This window comes from Akebia trifoliata, chromosome 3, assembly GCF_017979445.1.
Source record: "Akebia trifoliata isolate Shusen 1 chromosome 3, ASM1797944v1, whole genome shotgun sequence".
Taxonomy (NCBI): domain Eukaryota; kingdom Viridiplantae; phylum Streptophyta; class Magnoliopsida; order Ranunculales; family Lardizabalaceae; genus Akebia; species Akebia trifoliata.
Window position 1 is genome coordinate 56349300 of NC_141377.1, and position 21508 is coordinate 56370807.

Here is a 21508-nt window from a genome sequence, read left to right on the forward strand (position 1 = left end):
CGGTGGCCATTTACATGTATATATATATATTGGAAAATGCTGACGTGGATGTGTGCATCTTACTTTGCTATTTATTTATAAATGGGCCTGGGCCTTAACCTGGGTTGAGGAATTTGGATTAGTTTCGGTTCAGACTGGGTTTTAGGCTTTATAAATTTGATTATATATATATATATATATTTAGTCTTTTTTAATAAATTATTTTGGTTTATGATTAACCTAGTGGGTTTCACTCGATTCACGATTTCTTTTCTGTTACGTTCATGATAGAAAATCGTGAAAAAAAAGGATGATGTCAAATGACTTGAATTTTGACTGGATGAGTAAAAAAGAACATTAGCCTCGAATGTCATTCGAGACTTTTTATCAAACAAATGGCCGAGAAAGGAGGAAGTCCCCTAGTGATTTTCAAATGAAATGAATTCCCAGAGAAACTATATATATCAAACCCAATTTGACTTAAACAAAATATAATTTACACATTTTTTTTTATAACAGGGTTGTTCGAACCCGTAAGCACAAGGACAAAGCAATTGGCCTTTTAGAGCTCTAATCCTCGCCCAAAACCCCCTTGTAGATGCAATACCCTACAAACCATACATACCAAGAAAATCGGGATAAATCCCTAACAATGGCCAACCAGAGGACTTGAACTCAAGATTTCTTCTTTTTTAGAGAGAGGCCCTTACTACTATACTCAACACTTGTTGGTATTTTAATTAATATTTTACACATTTTTTTACACTTTATCGAATTGAATGAATGATTTAATAAGATATGGAATTGGATATTTATCATAATCCAACTACTCGATCCAAACCTGAAATTATCTATGGAAATGAATCGAATTTTGGGTCAGATCCAATCCATTGGGAATCCTACCACGCTCAAAAATAAAATGACTTTCAAGCATACATTTTAGGGGTCACTAACCCATCACCGTTTGGTTGGCCTCTTGATGGATTCATACAATAAAAATCAGCTTGATTGGTGATATCTAATTTTTAGATTTTATTGCCCAAAAAGTATCTACACTAGGATTCTTTGCAACAGAGAAAGAATACAAATATGGGGAAATATTAAAAACAAGATCCAGAGACTTGAGCTAATAACTATATTTAGTTGGCTTGAAAATTCACATATGAAAAGTCAACAAAAGTGGCATTTTAAGAACTTTAATCATCCCATGAGAAGTAACATAATTTGACAGAGAATTAATGGATTATATACCATAAGTACATAGTTGAGGATCAGCTCTAACCACTAACCAGTAATGTGGTTGGGGTGAAATGCCTTAATTTAGTGCGATTGATGTCAGCCCTGAAAAACAACATAACTTCCCCAAATTAGGGTTAAAAGGCCATTTATTTTGGCTCAGGTATGGCCAGGTCAAGCCTAATCTTGCAGCCAAACACTGCTGGTATGGACAATATTAATAAATAGTGCTGATTTTCTAACTAGAAAGCCTTCACTAGGACCATACTCAGGCTGTCATGGCAAGAACTTGGAACCACAGATCCTTTTTTCTTGGGATACACAATTACTCATCTTTTATGGGGATATGCTGTTGTGTATCCTGAGGGAAAAGATCCATGGTTTATGTCCATGCTCCATCAACGAGTATTGACCCAGTGAAGATTTTCTAATTAGAAAATCATTATTCATTAATATATTATTATTTAAAAAATAATAATAAAAAATTAAAGTCAAGATGGGGATGTTATGGTACATGACTGTTTTGGAGATTTTTAAGAAGCATTTAATCTACTCCCCAACCTATTTAAATAGTTCTTATCAATTATGACTTTGTCCTCTTTGTTGTATTTTTGAATTTAAAATATCTTTTTTTAATCCCTATTGGTAGGTAAATTGATATGTTTTATTGTTATAAGGATAAGATTGTCAATGGATCGAATCAGACCCAAAATCTGATAAATTTGGGTTTGAATTGAAGCTTCTTTGATTTTGCTGAGGTTTGGTCCAATATTTTATTGAATTGATTATGATTTAACTATGTCTCAATCAAATAAATGGTGAGAAAGTATATAAATTATATTATATATTTTGTTTAGAATTTAGATCTATGAAGTTTATTTAGAATTTGTATATCAAATAGGATTTAGACCTAATTCAGATACATCGTTGATATCTGTCGCAATAGCTCATTAATCTATAGACTTCTAAAATTCTTGTGGAGTGTAAGTGCCCATAATGTAAATTCACCCTTGCCCTTGTCGACGATTTGCTCAAAACACATCGGATAAGTTTTGGTATGAGTGTCTAAAACACATCGGACTTCTAACCAAGCTGTGCTTTTTCTATAAAGCACACAGTTTGATGTGTTTAATCTCCAACCAAAACGTGGCACATAGACATGTTGCTATAGGAACTGGCCATTAACATGGATCTCAACTCAAAAAAATATCAATTAGTGAATTCTTCAAGTCTTATTGATTCCTCGTCTGAATTGATTTGGGTTGCTACATTTCATACTTGAGGTCAGCCAAACGAATCTCATTCTTCCATTCAATTTGTCAAAATTTAAGTTATTTTGTTTTATTGAAAGCAAGCTCTTATCGATTGACCTACTACTATACATTCAAAATAATAGCATATGACACACAATAATTCAATTTTTTTTTATCGATATTGATCTTCCAATTTGAATCAAATGCCAATATATACTAAATTGAAACATATTATTACATCCAACAGTTAACTCTTATATATTGATTCTGATCTAAAAAATAAAACAAGTAGCATGAACACGTATAATCAATTTAATTAGTCGATGAAGTACGGGCAATGTCATCTAGATTTTCTTTCTATATTTTTAAAAAAATAGAACACCAATGGCCACCAATCACATTTTCTTTTAATATTTTTGTGGGCAAATACGTTTATGTCCAACTTTGACCAACTCATTTAAAACATGTACCTACATTATAAAAATAAAAATAAAAAATTAAGTCATATAATATGTACATTATAATGTTTAATACCGAATTGACGGATTTAATGAATTAAGGGTATGTTTGATTGCACGAAAAATTATGGGAAAATTAAAATTCTGTGAAAAATGACAATTTTCCAGTGTTTAATGTGTCAAAAACACTACATTTGCACAAAAAATGATTTGTCAATACTCCTAATTTTCTTTTATTAATGGCAAATCATTTTCTTACCCCTTCTCTCTTAGAAAACGATTTGCTAGTACATTGCAAATAAATCAATATTTGTTTTATAAATAAAGTTAAACAAAAAAAATAAAAAATAAAAAATGAAATCAAACAAAATCATAATTTTATTTATAAATTAAATATTTAAATTGTTAAAAATTAATTATTTTCATCAAAAAGTTTTAAAATTATCTAAATCAATCCGTTTTTTTTTCTTCTAAATTTCTAATTGAATAATTAATTTAAATTATATCAATATTTGCTTTATAAATAAAGTTAGAGAACTACTATTGGAACCCCAAATTTTAGTGATTATGCACCAAATAAAAAAGGAAAATAATAAGTAAAAATTAGGGTGCCAAAAGAAACTATCTCATTATTTGTTATATTTGATCTATGTTTTTTGGTTTAGGATTTCATATGAGCCTAATAATAATTGTAAATAACTACTAAAATTGTTTGAAGGAATGTTATAATTTTGAGATTATAATTTGAGCCAAACTTTTGTATTGTTTGCAGAATGCGTTTTAATGTGTAATTGGGGTGTGGTAAATAATTTAAGAAATTGGGATGAAATAATTAAAACGTAAGATGCCAATAGTAATTCTCAAATAATTTAAGAAATTAGAGTGCAATAATTCAAATCTTTCCCAAAAATATGATTTTATCATTATCTTTTCGTATAATTATCACAAAATTCAAATTAAAATAATATTTTTTTTATACAATACAAATAACAAAAATAATTTTCTACGAAATTTTTCTTGTGCCCAAATAGCAAAAAAGGATTTGCCTTGAAAATCATTTTCCTAACAAATGATTTACAAACTAATATTTTCTATGCAATCAAACACGCCCTAAGTTAGGAATGTCAATGAAATATTAAGGAAGTTAAGCTACGTTTTGTGATAGTCACATCTCATTGACCAGCTCCACTGGATTACGCATAGATGGGTGTTTTCATGCTAAAATAAACTGGATAAGGTCAACTTAAAGATATACGGTCTAAGTAAGATAAACAACGTAACATTCTCTCTTAACTCACATTAGTATAATTATAAAAAGACCAAGTCGATACATTGATCGTGTTTGATTACAAAACTAACATTACATTACAACATTTCGATTTGCGTGTAATTGTAAGCATTAAACCAGAATTAAGTATACCTTGATTGTAGAGTGGGAATATTTACAATTACATACTATTCTTCTCGAAGCAAGGACGATGAGTGTTCAGGTAGATTAGTCTGTATGTTATGTGTTTGATACCTAGTATGGGCACTATTTCCTCAGGGGCACCCGCGAGGGCATTCCCTCACTTACCTAGTGTGTATGATGTGCAGGCGTTGCACGTGCCTGGGGGAGGGACCCATGTGCCTTGGCTCATCTGGTTCCCGTAGTCGAATGTAAGTCTAGACACCCCCGTTATAAAATAAAATAAAAAGTGTTCTGGTAGATTAGCAGAACGATTCTACTTTGTTGCTCAAGTTAATCACTTTTAAAATGGGATAAAGAACAAAAAGGTATTTGGCTTGGATTATAGAATATGTTTCTTGCACGGAGATTGATTCTAGAATCCCATGTTACCTTTGGTCCAGAATATAAACGTGATTGTCTCATAATGAGAATGAAAATTTAGTTAAATTAAAAAATGGGTTAAAACTCAGTTTTGGTAAAAAGAAAATTTAAAAAATTACCTTTTTTGTCCCACTAAAATGACATTGTTTGCACCCAATTAAAAGGAAAAATTATAAGGTTATTTTAGACATACCCTCTAATCCCGAAATCTGATTCTTGAAACCATATTTCCTAATGTAACTTTAGATAGATAGATATTATTGGCATCCTAATTTTTACTTATTACCCACCCACTTAAAAATAAAGAAAACAAGTAAATGATTGAGAATAAGTAAAAATTGAGTGACAATAGAAGAAAGTTCTCTATCAATTTTTATTTTTTTTTTAGATTTCTATTTTTCAATTTTAAGATTTTATATGAGCCTAATCATAATGATCAAAAACTACTGAAATTGTTTCAACGAGTGTCATAATATTTTGTATTATCTAGATGATAATTTGAACCAAACCTTTCTTATGTTCGATTACTGTGTTTTAATCTTTAATTTGGGGGTGTTATAAATAATTTCAGAAGTGGGATTGTAATAAGTAAAATTTGGGGTGCCAATAGCAGTACTCTAATTTTAGCTACCAAGGATTTATTATAGGGCCAGCCCTAGCTGGACTTTTAATAATTTTTTAATAGGCCCGGTACGGTAGGTGGGCTAATGAAAGTTCAAAATTCAGGTTTTTGGGGCCCGCCATCTTTTTTTCTCTTTTAAGTAACTAAACCTTAGGCGACCGGCAACCGAATATATCAAACGACCAATTCATAAATTGGGACTTTGCAGCACTTTGGTCACCTCTTTCAGCGGGTCAACCTAAAATAGGTATAATAGACAAATTCATTCGGTTCGAGTTAAAGGTAACCCAATCCATTCCAACCCAAACTTTATGATCCACATTTCTGGCGGGGCAGCTTTGATCAAATTAATTCAAATTAGGAGATAGAGCAACCTGAATTAACCCTCACATTGATTCATTGCGAGGTGACTCATCTGAAATTTATGTCAAATTTATGAAAACTTATCTTTCTGTCTTATTGTATAGAAATAAAAAAAAATTATAACTATTTAAATTTATATACATAATAATAAATAGCATTAATCCAATTTAAGTGATTTGATTCATCTCAAATAAGATGACTTAAATGAGTCAACTCGGTATGTGCAAATGTGAAGAAAGGGTTTTAATATCATGATTGAAGTTCAAAATTTTTTAATCAAATTTCTGTAGTGGGGCCACCTCAAAATAAAGTAAAATTTTAATTTTCTTCCTTGTCGATTGTGATATTAGAATTTCTAGATCTCGAGAGATTTTTAAGTGTAAGTAAAAAAATAGAGTATAATGCACACATCTCTAGATTACACGTACATCTCTTATTTATATCAATAAATACAATTTTTTGCACATATAATAAAAGTTAGAGTCATGATAAATCGATGTGGCAAAACATACATGATTTGTACACGATTAATATGGCGAGGGCAAAGAATCATAGATATTTTTCTTCGGGATACACAAGGAACAAATATCAACAGTTTAATGCCCTTGCCACATCAGTTGAGTACAGACTGTGTATGTCTTGCCCTGTCGATTTATTATTAATCTAAAAGTTAACAAACACTCTAAGATGGATCACAACAATAAAAATATCATGGTCAAAACCAATATATGATTGCCAAAAAAGTGATTTATATTAATAGTAGCTCTAAAACTCGAGCTGACTCGAATGTCCCAAAATATGGTCAAGTCAAAAAAAAATTATGAGCCCACTTGATCAAGTTAAATAAAAATATATTAAAATTCTAAATATTTTAAAAATAATTCTTAATATTTTAAAATAATTAAAAATATATTTTTTGTTATCCAGAAAAATCTTATATATAACTGAATAGATCGATCAAGTTTTTTAGTGATTCAGTGTATTTTTAGTTAACTCGACCAAATTAATTAGTTCACTTAATGATTGCTTCCCTTGATTTTTGGAGCTATGTTACCTCGAAATTTGAGTCGACTCAGATGAGTTTTGAATGTTATAAAAGTAGATTATGGGTCAGGATCTAGATCCAATGGACCCTTAGCCTACCCCTAATTACAAAAATACATCCTCTTGTAATTGATTTGTTAAAGTCCTAATCATTGATATGGTCACACTTGAATCCGTTGTGTGCGGCCCCTAGTGATAATAGTTATGGAAATCAGTTAGGAGAACTAGAGACTCTTGAAAAGTCGTTAATGGAAATAATTAATATTAAATGTTTTAAATATTTTATTATCATCTACTGCACATGGATGAAGCCAAAAGTCATGACGAAACAATGGGTTGGCGACATTGTGGCCGTCGAATGTATCTAAATTAATAAAGTATTATTGATTGAGATATGATAAATATCAATAATTTAGATTATTATAAGTCTATGGTGACTATTATAATAATAAATTGATCAATATCAATTAGATTTTCCATCTTCTTTATAGTTAATTTTGTTTTTTATCGTTGTAAGATGTTATCTGTAGATGTAAAAACTTGCACTACCTTGAAATCTGTGATAATGCTTTGCGATCCCCTTTCTTTGTGACCTTGGATGTGCTTACAACACCACCTCTTCGACGTCCATATCAGAATTTTAGTATAAAAATATTGTAAAATTTAGAGGGGGAAAACTCATATCATTTCATACTTTGCACCTACGTATTTGTATGGGCTTCTTTCTAAATTCTCTCCTTGATTTCTGTTTGAGCGATTTCATTCAATTAAGAACTTTCCTTGATTCCCGTGAATACAATTAAGCTCCTTATTTTAAGGAATTTGAAACTCCCAAACTTCAATTACAGATTCTTAGAGCTCGATTGAAGGTAAAAATTGGTCTTTCTTCCTTTTCTACTGATTCAGACGTTTAGTTAAGTTGTCTTGTAATTTGGACGTTCGACTAAATTGTCTCGAGATTGCCATGTGTTACTTTTCTGAAAAATACCCTCCACATTACCTATCTTCTAAAACCAAAATGTTAGACTCTACACTTGGGGTGGAAGTTGTATCCAACAATATCCTATTAATGCATAAGATTCATGGTTTCAAATCCCAATTTGACGTCTCGTATCGTAAAATACACCATAAATATTAAATTATATAAATTAATCATTTTAATAATATATATATTATCTTAGTTGACTCGACAAAGATTTTAAAATTATCGCTCGGGTCATCTCATTTGTCAAATGAGATGTTGTGTACAGCTTGAGAGACATTGATAACTCGCATCATTAGTGAACAATACCAAGATGACTCGAGGGAGTCGTCTTGGTCTCTGAGGAGATTTAAAACCATGATATGATTGGTGGAATCTCTAACTAGTAGTGTGACCTCCAATTTCAAATACTGTAGAATCACATCAAATCCTAAAATCATAATACCTCGCATGGATAAAATTTGATTGAATCCCTATAATTCTACTAAAGCATGATTCCGATATGTGACTGAGAAGTTCTCTATCATATATAACATTGTTCTCGAGCTTGACTATTAGAACTTATGTATGGCTCCCAAATTTTATCCAAGAGAGTTGTTTACCAAGAAATGGCTACTAACATGACTTAAAAATCCTCACTCTATAATCTTCTAAATTATAAATGAAAACTTGAGCGTCAAAAGGAAATCTGTCAACATGACAATTAGTTCGAATATCGTATGTTGATCCTATAAATTCTCATATTATATATATATATTTCATAATTATAATATCATAATAAAATAATAAATTAAAAAAAATCAAAAAGTGACATTGTTGTTACTTAATTTGTATATAATTTTTGCGGGAATTTGTGTTTGTTTCAGGGAACTCTCGTTTAGTGATTGTCTAACTCTAGGGATAAAGTAGATATTCATATTCTAGTGGGTTTGAATGTTCAACCCTGAATCAGGATCAAATTTAAAATTGAACGAAACCCGGATCCAAAATTTAGATTCAGTTAGGCCTTGGGATGTAAACAACCTCATGGGCCTAAAACATGGCCAAAATTTTGGGCCCAATGGGACATGGTCCAACTCTAAGCCTGGCTCAAGCCGAGTAGGTCTAGGCTTGTGTTTTATCCTTGAAAGCCCATCCTTTAAGAATCCTAACATGCCCGGCCCAAATCAAACCCGAATATTATGTTTTCTTTCAAAAGTGAGAACTCAAAATCAATTTTTAAATACTTATATGCATTTTTCTATCTATTTTGATGATTTGTAACAAATATATATATCTATATATGAAAAAACCAAACTTATATTCTTTAATCAATTTTTATATCTTTCTCTATTTTATTGTTACATTATTCCTAGTTCTCTAACTATATAATAGTAGTACTGCTCTATGTTAAAGAGGAAGAGATTTCCTATAGCTACCAAAGGGGAGAATACTTGTTTATCGACTAGTTGTTTGATTGCCAAACAGCGGATCGGGCTTATATCTGGGCTTTGCCCAATCCATAGACCATGGTCTTGTCCAAGCACTAGTCCCGGGACACATGGCCCGCACATCACACGCACTAGGTAAGTGAGGGTGTGCCCTCGTGGGTGGCTCCTGAGGAATTAATGGTCATACTGGTTATTGAACCCTCGAGTCACAACGACATATGGGCAATAACCTATTTGGCTAATAGTTGGCAATACCCTTCCTTACTAAAAGGTTGATACTCGCTTTTTTGACGATCGGTACTACTTAGTACTTACTAGCAAACTACTGTATAAAATATGGGTAGAAAATTTACTAATACTTTTCTTACTTAGTAAGTTTTGCTAATATGGATGACTACATTAGCAATCCAACACATCTTTCTAGATTTCATAAATAAATAAATAAACTCATAAAAAAAATTATAATAATTGGGCTTGGTCCAATGTTTTGAAAATAGACGGCATCCGAACTTCCACATAACTCCAAATTTCAAAATTAAAATTCAACGTGAAAAATTAACTTTTTTTTTCAAAGTTTATAGAATTTTGTCCTCTACAATCCTAAATCATCGGATCGTGTAAGGTGGGTCCAAGGACCCTTAGTGAGGGTAAAATCCTTACTAACTTAGTAAGGCTAATTGGAACCCAACACCACAGGTCCAAAACCCTTTAGATTTCATGAAAAATTAAAATTTAAAAAAATGATTGTTTTTTTCTTCTTTTGGGCTCCCAAATTTAAAATTAAAATTAAATGGTAAAAATTAACTTATTTTATTTATATTTTTAAATTCATAAAATATTGTCCTTTACAACCCTGAAGAATCAAATCATGGTTTTGGATGCTACAATTTCAGCCCAAGGACCCTTAGTAAGGGTGAAATCCTTACTAGCTTAGTAAGTCTAGCCGGACTCTTGAGAATTGGATCAAACCAACCTTCATTATGGACCGGTTGGATTCCAAAGCACTGTATTCATTCGCTAGAGACATTTTGTGGATTTCAGTATTCAGTAAGGCCTTCAAAGTTCAAACCAGGGTTGGCAATGGGTTGGACGATATCCATTTACCCGACTTGTCCAACCCATGTTATATGAGTATGTGTACAATTTTTTTTTCTCCAAAAGAATTCCGGTAAAATTATCGACAATTATTTTATTTGAATTCTTTTAAGGTCGTATATGGATATGCGTCCTATTCGACGTGAATATCCATTTATTCAAGTTTAATACAGTAGATTCACGATAAAATATATGTATAACCTAAAATTAAGGTAATTCCATCGTCTTCACAATGGGGTATATATATTGACTCGGAAATCCACTTGAAATTTGGGTACAAGTCAGGTACGGATATATAAGGCATAAAATGGGTTGGATTTTATTTGAAATCCGAATGATTCGAATTTAGTGGTTTAGACCTTAGAGGAGATCCAAATACAAAATGAGTCAAATATGCGTTGATGTCCCTTGATCCAAGTCGGATCCAAGTTAGATATAGATCAATCCATATATTTGCCTAGATCTAATTGATATACTGCTTTCAAATTATATTTATATCCTTGTCAAAATATCCTTTTCCTACTACTTTAATATAACATAAAATGAATTCTTGTAAAATAAATGAATTATAATAATATAACAATAAGAAAAAGAAACATAACAAAAAATGTGGAACGGTCTGAAATTATCTAACCCAACTGACCTGAATCAAGTAATTCGGCAAGGTAGAATCCAAATCATTTTACTTTCACTAAATCGTATCTGGATCAAACCTGACTTAAGTAGTTGATTCCGATTGGTCTTGTAGAATAATTTTAAACCATTCATAGTTAGTTTTAAGTAAATTGTTAAATGTGACTTGAATTCAATACCTCTTCATCTTTGGAGGGAGGTTTTGACATTGTGCCAAACACTTGTCGGTTAAAGAAAGATCTCTTGTAAAATATAACTTACAAAATAATAAATCATTCAGAACTAGGTGGATATAGGGATGAATCCACATCCAACCCGGATCTAACTTGGGTAAAGGGACACCAACACATTTTTTATTCTCGAAGAACCCAAATCCACTAAATTCAAATAAAATCCGACCCATTTTAAACCCTAGTCTTTCCTGATATGAATAAGGTGTTGTGGGATAATAATTTGAAGATTGTTCTGTACTAGCAACAAAATAAATTTCTTATAAGGAATTAGGTGGAAGACTAACTCTCTCTCTCTTGCTTGGAATAGGATGATTGTGAGATAATAACTTGAGAATTTTTTTCATGTACTAGCAAGAAAATAATTTTCTGATAAGGAATTAGGTGGAAGATTAATTTTTCACGATTCTAGTTATGGTACATGGTTATGTACTTGTTCTTTTTTGTCATATATTTTTCATGGTTGCCATGTGAAGTTTCATTATTTTTAAGAGGTATATTTTTGACATTTTTAATAAAATTAACTCTATTTGAATTAGATTACTTTTTTGGCTAGGAATCACACCTCTATAAATTGTATTTCCAATGAAAATCATGGTAACTTATTTGAATTAAAACAGTACATAACTTTCTACTAATTATTTCTTGTTATTTCCTTAATAACATGAAAAGTTTGATGTGCATCTAAAAATTCATCATGGCACCCCATTGGGTCCCCTAACATCATCTCATATTAAATTTGTAAAGGAAAAAAACAAATCTTAGAATACCAATATTCTAGAATCAACCAAGAAAAATTACAAATATAGTTACCAATCAAGTTAATGGTTCTGTGGAGATCCTCCTGTATGTTTAGTGGCCCAAAGTAGCACTCTTTTAAGGCATTTTAGATGATATTTTAATAAAATAGCAAATTAGATTTCTTAAACGTGTCATTCTCTGGCAACTTTCGTATAGCTTTGATGAGAGGATTCCGCATCAAATTTGAACTCGTGTGGAGAAACGGAGAAGCTCCGCAAGAAATATAGGGAAAGTCCGCCAGCCGCGTTCAAGTTTCAAAGTTTCAAAAATTGACACAATCGAAAGCGCACACGTGGCACCTTATAGGCATCCAAAAATCTACAGAAACAAAACGTCAGAATTAAAGAAAAGCGAACCTTCCAACTGCAAAGGAAACTTTCATCTCTCGATCTCGATCTCGATCGGATTTACAGACCAGAAGCTAGGGTAAGGGTTTCGAAGAGATGACGACCATGGAGAGTTTGATCGGTCTAGTTAACAGAATCCAGAGAGCTTGTACGGTTCTTGGTGACCATGGCGGTGATAACGCGTTGCCGACTCTATGGGAAGCTCTTCCTTCAGTTGCCGTTGTTGGAGGACAGGTCGTTCGATCTCTCTTTTTTATTTGATCTATTCGTTTGTGATCACTGATCTCTGTATCTTCTTCGTCGAATTTGAATTTTGACTGAATTTTTGCTATGTGAGAGCAGAGTTCTGGGAAATCTTCGGTTTTGGAGAGTATTGTTGGGCGCGATTTTCTTCCTAGAGGATCTGGTTTGGATATCAAGTTTTAATTTCTCTTTAATTTTTAAAATTTTTTTTTTGATCTTTTTATGATTTTTTTATTTAATTTGCTATTTGAATTTTGCAGGAATTGTTACGAGGCGGCCTTTGGTGTTGCAGCTTCATAAGACGGATGAGGGGCAGCAGGAGTACGCAGAGTTTCTTCATTTGCCGAAGAGGAGATTTACTGACTTTGGTACGTCGGTTTCGGTTCAAAAAATTTCATCTTGGTTGTTTTATTTGTCTATGATATTTCTATTGATGATTTGAGGTATTCCACTTTGTCTCTGTTCTGAAATTCATGAATTGTTTAGTATCTGCTAAAGCTAAAAAATGTGAATCGGCCACATGGGTTGAGTCATGTTGGTGTCCGGGGCATCCCATTTAGATCTCCATTCTGATTTGGTCATCCTAATGAATCATTCAAGATCTGAATATTCTTGTCCGAGATTTTAAAGCTCTTGGCCAATTTTTTGAAAACCTGGCCAAATCAGACTGCTATAGATCGGGTTTAGTTTAGAAAGAACATTTAAATCATTCTGTAAAAATTTGGCTCATCCAAGTCATATCGGTCTCGGTGGATGCCATGAGTCAATTGAAAAAACCATGATCAATAGGAGGATTGGACCCTGAATAAAGGAATTTCTCAATGGACCGAGATATTGGGACCTAGCTTGCCCTTTCCCTTTTCCTTTGAAAATTCAATGTTACATAGATGCAAAGAAAAACTAAGTGGGCTTTTTAAGGCTAGGTTACAAATTGGGCATATATACCTGGGTCTACTAGGACTCCATAATGATTTTGTTTAACCTTTAAATCTGGGTTAGTTCAAACTTGGCAACGGACCAAAAAACTCCATTTATGATACTCTATACCGTAAGAGTCTATCTTACTAGCGCTATACTTGTTGGTGTATGTAGTAGAAGTAGCACACTTTCTAGTTGCAACACGTACATGCATAGCATTGTACAAAAAAAAAAATTCTTACACTGGATGCACTACCTTTAATTTGACAAGGAAAGAGGGCTTTGAGGGATCCAAGCTCGCATTGGAAGTTTGGAGTTAAAATTTTTGTGGGGTTCCTGTTTAGTAATTGAGACGTATCATTAGGTGCTCATTTCCAAATGTGAATGATAAAAAGAATTATTGAAAGTTGAGAGTACTAGATGGAACTTGTTTGGTGGATGTAAAATCTATAATTAAAATTGTAGTATTGAGAATTGAGAATCCATATAAAATTTGATAATATAGAAATCATTTTTGAAGTTTTGAAGCTCTTCCTGGGTTTGAGCAACTTCATCTTCTCTTTTTAGTAGTATTAGTTTATTCTACCAAGCATGCGGGGAGTTGATTGATTCTTCAAAAGTTCTATCGCTCTTTCTTCCATGATTTACATAGTTATCTTCTTACCACTCTCTTCCTTATAGTTGTTGATATTGTTTCTTCTATGGTAGAACTATTCCATCGCTCCTCGGACCAGATTGGAAATGCTATTAAGGCTTTTTTACTTTATTTTATGATTTTGTATTTAGATTAAAAAAAACTATTGCAAAGGAAAATGGTAAATAGTTAATTTATTAGGCCCTTGGCATTAGTCTTTAAGCAGGTCTGCTATACCCACTAAACTATAGTACAATTCCACTCTGATATATTCTTCACTTATAATAAAAAAAATAATCCTCTTTTTCCTATATAGTATAATGTTCACTCTCAATTTATCGAGTTATAATCCTGCATGTTTTTTATAATGACTATTTGATATCAATTTATGTCTTTATTAGTTCTGGCAATGTACAGTCATTGCATTGGACTCATTTTCCTTTATTTCAAAGGGAAATGCAGTAATTGCATTAGACTAAATGATTGTCTCATTTGTATGTGTAGCCATGGTACGCAAGGAAATTCAGGATGAAACTGATAGAATGACAGGGAGGTCAAAACAGATTTCTACAATTCCTATTCATCTCAGCATTTACTCTCCAAATGGTTTGTATATTATCAAACCTTCTGTCTTGATATTTTTTATGCCTACGATGCAGTTTTTATCTCATACAGTGACTTGTTTACCACCTTGTGGGCATCCATGTTTTGTTTGGGAATTCATTATCATCATTGTTTTTTGTGATCAATTCAACATGTGGTGATGATCATGGCTCAATATTTTGTTTCTATTTCTAAATGCTTTGGTAGAATTTTCCAGTTTTTGCTGAGACTGGAATGAAACATGCAATGTTTCGGATTTTGTCAGAATTTGCAATTGATATATTGTGTCGGTTTTTCTCTTGACCAACATATTGCCTTGGAAAGAGATTTTAAACCTTGGTTTTGACGTTGTTGGCTTCAAGTTGAAGCCATAGGGCACAAGTAAGAGTTATCTAATAAATGTTGTTTTCTTGAGTGGGTTCCTCTCATAGAGGGGTTGTGAACTTCATTCAATGGCTGCTCAATAATTAACTCAAAAGCAGTATTTATAAAACTCCCTTGACCCTAAATCTAATCTCAATCATCAAAATCAAAGGCCAAAATTTAAAATTTCTCCTAAAAACCCTATTAAAAATGTGAACTACCCTAAGTACCCCTACTTAAAACATGGGACACACATTAAAGTAAAAACTCTAATAAATCTGGCATGCACACTAATCAAAGGCCTATAAAAACAAAAAATAAAATAGAAAACACATAAAACTCCAATAAAACTGGTCCATGGGCCCACGCATTAAATAAACAGAAAATTAGAATCTAGTCTGTCTATAAAAGATAAAAAAATAGAATCTAGCCTAAATTTAAACAGTCTGGCCATGTAGGCCTATGATGTCCTATCATTGCTGAAGTTGAGGTTTTTATCTTCATTTCTGTTTCTTTGATGTTACACATGATAATTTGAGATCATTTTCTAAGCAACCAATTATAAGAATATTGTGGCACCTAGGGTATCAGGTCCTAGATTCTGAGTTTAATGGTGGTCATAATATTCTTCTTATGGGAAATCATCAGCATCTAAATCATTTTTACTACATGAACTATTTAAATAAAAGCTTGCAGCTTTATGTCGTAGGAATGCTTTTTCTGGAAAATCCACAGAATATGAAGTTATTTTTTATTACTCAATTAATACTTGCAATGATTTTTTGTTGGAATGACTTCATGGTTCACAATCAGTTTGGTGGTCCTTCACCCTTAGTTTTGTCTAACCTGTTTCTTTAATTTGCTTGCTCCTTTTGTTTTGTATCATTGCTTCTGCTCTGTATAGTACAAAGCTTATTTGATTTGCCAATTTTTGACCTAGATTTCTTCTTTGCTCAATAATGATACCAATCTAATGTGCTTTTGTTTGAGTCTATTTATTGGTTTGTTACTTCATTTGGCAGTTGTCAACTTAACATTGATAGATCTGCCTGGTCTGACAAAGGTTGCTATTGGTAACTACCTCAACTTGCTATTTCTATTGGTTGGATTTTTTTCGTAGTTTCTTTTTAATTATTATTTTTTGTTGTAATTTATAAATTAAACAAGGCATTTTTTTTTTTTTTTTTTTTTGTGAAGAGGGACAACAGGAAAGTATTGTTGAAGACATCGAAAATATGGTTCGCTCTTACGTTGAGAAGGTAATGCCCAAATATCTATGTACAGCAAGGATTGGTGCTGTCTTTAACTCCTCTAAGATCCATTGCATTTCAATGTTGGAATTATTAATAGTACAAAATTGAGACCTTTGATAAATTTCAACCATTTTTTAGTGTACTGTTGGAAAACTTATGTATGCTTGCTCTGCCTTGATTTTTCAAATATGATTCAATGGAAATTGAATCGTTTATTAATTACATTGTTCATATTGAACAGTTTTGTGCAATAAGAGCGAACCATACTTACACTATATATACTATTTGTTAACAATTGCTTATTCATTCTTTTTAATCAACTTACTGGATGAATTTTTAGGTGTGATATAGTTTGTGTTTATATTATTTTCTCTTATAGTTTATTAAAAGCAGAAGGAATCACAATCCTTGCAGTGTGTATAATTTAAAGAATAATGATTTTCTGACGCCCCCCCTCTGACATACATACGCTCCCCTACGCCCCCATCACAGGAGCTTGAGAACAATGTTATTTGAGATTTTAGTGGTTGATCGTATAAAGTTCTTTCTAGTAGAGTGATTATTATTATTTTAAATTATGGGCTTCTATCCTAGCATAGAAACTTGTCATTCCCCTTTGAATTAATTGTTGTCTTTGCTTATCCAGTAGTCTTATGGTTGAAGCATTTTATCATATAAAGTGCCGCAATTCTATTATACAAAATAAAGACTCATCTCTGCAGCTACCGAACCTCAGGCTTTCACCTGCATCAAGTTCAATTTCTTCTGCTTGTTCATCACCATTTTCCTCAACCTGTTCTGCTTGTCTTTTGTTTTTCTAAAATATCCCTGCTCCCTGTTGGTACCAAAGATCTCAAAAGAGTAATTTTCTTCTCATTGTATTTAAGGAAGGCGACAAACTTGTCTGTTGTTTTCTGACGCTCTTCACTTTGAGTGTGTTGGATATTGGATTGAACTAGTATCTGATAAACTGTTGATACATTCGTGAGGTTCTTTTTCTTTTTTATTATTTCAATAATATTTGCTCCAATGATATTTTTTTCTTTGCTTTAAGAACTATCCTCTACTTCATTACTGTACGTGCCTTTGGCTACTTTTCTTTTTGAAGTCTTCACTTCATTTTGTCATTCTAATTTTTATTATAAAATTTTTGTAGCCTAACTCCATCATACTAGCGATATCTCCAGCCAATCAAGATATCGCTACATCTGATGCTATCAAACTCGCCAGAGAAGTTGATCCAGCAGGTACTTTCTGTTAATAGTTTCTCATTACTAAATTAGGGGTAAGTATTCATTTATTTACCTCTTTATTATTACATCATTGTAGTCTTTCTGTAACCGTGTAATTGATCGAAGTTTTCTGTTTGTCATAGGTGAAAGGACATTTGGCGTGTTGACAAAGCTAGATTTGATGGATAAGGGAACAAATGCGCTTGATGTAAGTATTCATGCTACTTTCTTACTGTGCTCATGATGAACTAAACAAAACTGGAATATAAAAATTTATTATTGCCCGCAAAAAAAAATCATTATAGGCTAAGTCTTTCATAAATATCTTTTACGTGTTTCCCATGCATGTGTGCATGCATCGGATCCACAGAAGTCTGGAAATTTGAAGTCCAAATTCACACGCCCTGATAGAGCCTCATGGAGATGAGTCAATGGATGGTTTTTAACATCCTCGTAAAAAAATCAACACTTGACTTTGAATGTCAGTGGTTTGAGGAGATCATTTTCCCATTCATCACTTGTCTTTAGTAGAGATTTCTTAGCTTTGAAATGTGTTAAAGCTTTGGCTAGAAAATTGTGGATTCAATTCTTCTGAGAGTTTGTTTTGTCATATGTTGGGTTGGCAAAGGTACTCTCTCATATAAAAAGAGCAACATCTTTGAGGATGAGTAAATGAGCAATCATCAATGATGGCTCATGATTTCCCTGAATCAATTTTCTTGTTTGGTTTAATCTGAATTGTCTTTTCTATTGCTGAAAGGTTCTTGAAGGACGATCTTATCGATTGCAACATCCTTGGGTTGGAATTGTGAACCGTTCCCAAGCGGATATCAATAAAAACGTCGACATGATTGTTGCACGGCGTAGAGAGCGTGAGTATTTTGCATCTAGTCCTGATTATGGACACTTAGCAAGTAAAATGGGTTCAGAATATCTTGCAAAACTTCTTTCTAAGGTAAAATCTATATTATCTTATTTTAAATTTAGGTTTTTGATCATTTTTATTATTTTATTTTTTGAGGATGTTGGTCTTCTAATGGGTGACTATGGTTTCAGCACTTGGAGTCAGTGATTAGGGCTCGTATACCAAGTATCACATCCTTGATTAACAAAACCATTGATGACCTTGAATCTGAGATGGACCACATTGGTAGGCCTGTTGCTATTGATGCAGGGGTGAGATCTTGTACATCTCTTATTTACTTCTAGGTGGGATATACTATTGTTTATGCTCATAATGTAGTTTGTTATATTTGTACCTTTCAGGCTCAGTTGTACACAATCTTAGAACTTTGCCGGGCATTTGATCGGATTTTCAAGGAGCATCTGGATGGAGGGTAAAGACTTTGTTGCCTTCTTTTGTTCCCCTCTCCCAATTTTCTTTCTATAAAGCTTTTTTTTATCAATTGCATGTGTAAAAACCAAAATTGCATCCATCCATCCATCTATCATTTACATGCATACACCCAGCCAATAGGTGCACCTATATACATTCATATAAGGAGACTCCATTTTCCAGTACCTTCATATGAAATTTATGTCACATGTTAGACGCATGCCAACAACTTTTTCAGAAAGATCTTAATTTATTTAAAGAATTTGTTGTCTGCTGGTGTGTATATGTTGTTTATATGATTTTTATTTATATCGGCTTATCTAAAAACATTTCTTTCACTCTTTCTTTCTCTCTTCTTTTTATTTTTATTTTTGGACATGAACTAAAGTTGTTTTGGAGTATACGTCAGTCAACACATGTAATTTTGGAGCATCGGTATGGGTCAATGTCCATTACACAGATAACTGTCAGACATTTGGAACACATATATTCAATGTTCGGGTCAATACACGGGTCATACACGTGTATTGACTGGACATATAGCTTTAGATATGGGTGTTGTCAGGACTCAGAAAGAGGATTCATTCTCCTGACTAAAAATAATTTGGATAGGGAAGGCATGGATGAGCACCATTGGTCTTCTAGATTGATTGTTTCTTTGATGTATGAGCCCTAAAGATCCAGCAATTTGCACCCTGGTTCTCTTTTGATCTGAAATACCAATCTATATCTTAATATTACCTTATGGAATGCTTGGTTCATTTACTTAAATTCCATTAGAGTTGGTGGATTCTGGTCTTACTTGCTCTCATCCATATATATTAGCATTTGCAAGAAGAATTGCACAATTTGGACTATCCTGGTTCATGTATCTACAGTTTCAAACTATGCTTCAATTTCAAATGATCTCTTCCTGAGTGCAGGCGACCTGGTGGTGATCGAATATATGGAGTTTTTGACAACCAACTCCCCGCTGCTTTGAGGAAGCTTCCAATTGATCGACATCTCTCTATACATAATGTAAAGAAAGTGATTTCTGAGGCTGACGGTTACCAACCCCATTTGATTGCTCCTGAGCAAGGTTATCGGCGTCTCATTGAGGGAGCCCTTGGTTATTTCAGAGGCCCAGCTGAAGCTTCAGTGGATGCAGTAATTATTCTTTTATTCAATTTCTTCTCATTATAAAGATTATTACGAGTGGTTTATACCCGAATGAGAAAATAACATTACTTGTGGTATTTAGTCTGACCCCTTTTCATGGGGCAAGACTGTTTTCTTTTTTTTATTTTATTTTATAGGAAAAGATAATTTCATTAGAAAAACAGAGGTCAAGATGACCAACCAGGAAAGTACAAAGAGACAACCAATCCTAATTGGGGGGGAAAAAACAGGAAAATCCCAAGCCACAAGGACTACTCCATGGCTAAACTACAAGCCCTATCCTGCCTTACAAGAAAATCCTCAAAGAAACGACCCGTAAACTCTTTAAATAACTTGCTCCACAGAAACAATGAAGCTAAAATTGCCAACGGTCAATACTGTTTTCTCTTATGGAGTAGCTTAAATGTTGTGGCTTCAGGGTGACAAATTTGTTCTGAGCTCACTACCTTAGGAGCAAAATTTCTAATGGTGGACTAAAAGTGATTGAATTTCTACTAAACCAATAAAACCCTTTTGCAGGTCCACTTTGTACTGAAGGAATTAGTGAGGAAGTCAATTGGAGAGACTCAGGTGAGATATCTAGGAACTCAAATTACATCTGGAAGTAAAGGAATATAGACTGATATTTCTGTATGGGACAGGAGTTGAAGCGATTCCCAACACTTCAGGCTGAAATAGCAGCTGCTGGCTATGAAGCCTTGGAGAGGTTTCGTGAAGACAGTCGCAAGACAGCGTTACGACTGGTGGAGATGGAATCTTCATATTTGACTGTGGATTTCTTCCGGAAACTTCCTCAGGAAGTAGAGAAGGGGGGCAATCCAGCTACTCCCACCATTGACCGATACGCAGAAGGTCACTTCAGGAGGATTGCTTCAACTGTTTCTTCTTATGTGGGTATGGTGTCTGAGACTCTTAAGAACAATATTCCAAAATCGGTGGTTCATTGTCAAGTTCGTGAGGCAAAGCGGTCTTTACTTGATCACTTTTATATACAAATTGGAAAGAAAGAGGTACACTCACTAACCAATGGCACTGAATATAATTTCATCAATTGGTGTGTTAAAAAAATGTTAATTGGCAATATAGGTTCTGAATAATAATTAATTTGGTGATTATTTTTGGAATGTTATCTGGCAGGGGAAGCAGCTTGGACAGTTGTTGGATGAAGACCCAGCATTGATGGAGCGGAGGCTGCAATGTGCGAAGAGGCTTGAACTATACAAGTCAGCAAGGGATGAGATTGATTCAGTGTCGTGGGCCCGATGAGATCAATCGAAGTATAGAGTTGCTATCTAGATAAGAGTGATGATTGGCCTGCTACATCCCACCGATTTTGTTGGTTTGTGACGATTCAGATTCTTTGTTGTATTAGTTTATATATATGATGTTCCTCCCCTGCATTTTTGCATATTTTTTTTGAAATACATTGGACTCCCTAATGAAAAAAGCATTTGTTCTTTA

The 21508-nt window shown here is 33.1% G+C and overlaps 1 protein-coding gene across 1 annotated transcript; it reads left to right on the forward strand.

The window, feature by feature from the left end:
* The first annotated feature begins 12218 nt into the window (after nt 1-12218).
* LOC147408208 (phragmoplastin DRP1E-like) lies at nt 12219-21508 on the forward strand. The gene is made up of 15 exons (XM_086437094.1): nt 12219-12538; nt 12647-12710; nt 12808-12915; nt 14604-14705; nt 16088-16138; nt 16263-16324; nt 17475-17565; nt 17694-17758; nt 18311-18505; nt 18607-18726; nt 18817-18887; nt 19810-20035; nt 20567-20617; nt 20689-21057; nt 21185-21508. The coding sequence occupies exons 1-15, from the start codon at nt 12401-12403 to the stop codon at nt 21311-21313; spliced, it is 1842 nt and encodes a 613-aa protein (XP_086293220.1). The 5' UTR covers nt 12219-12400; the 3' UTR covers nt 21314-21508.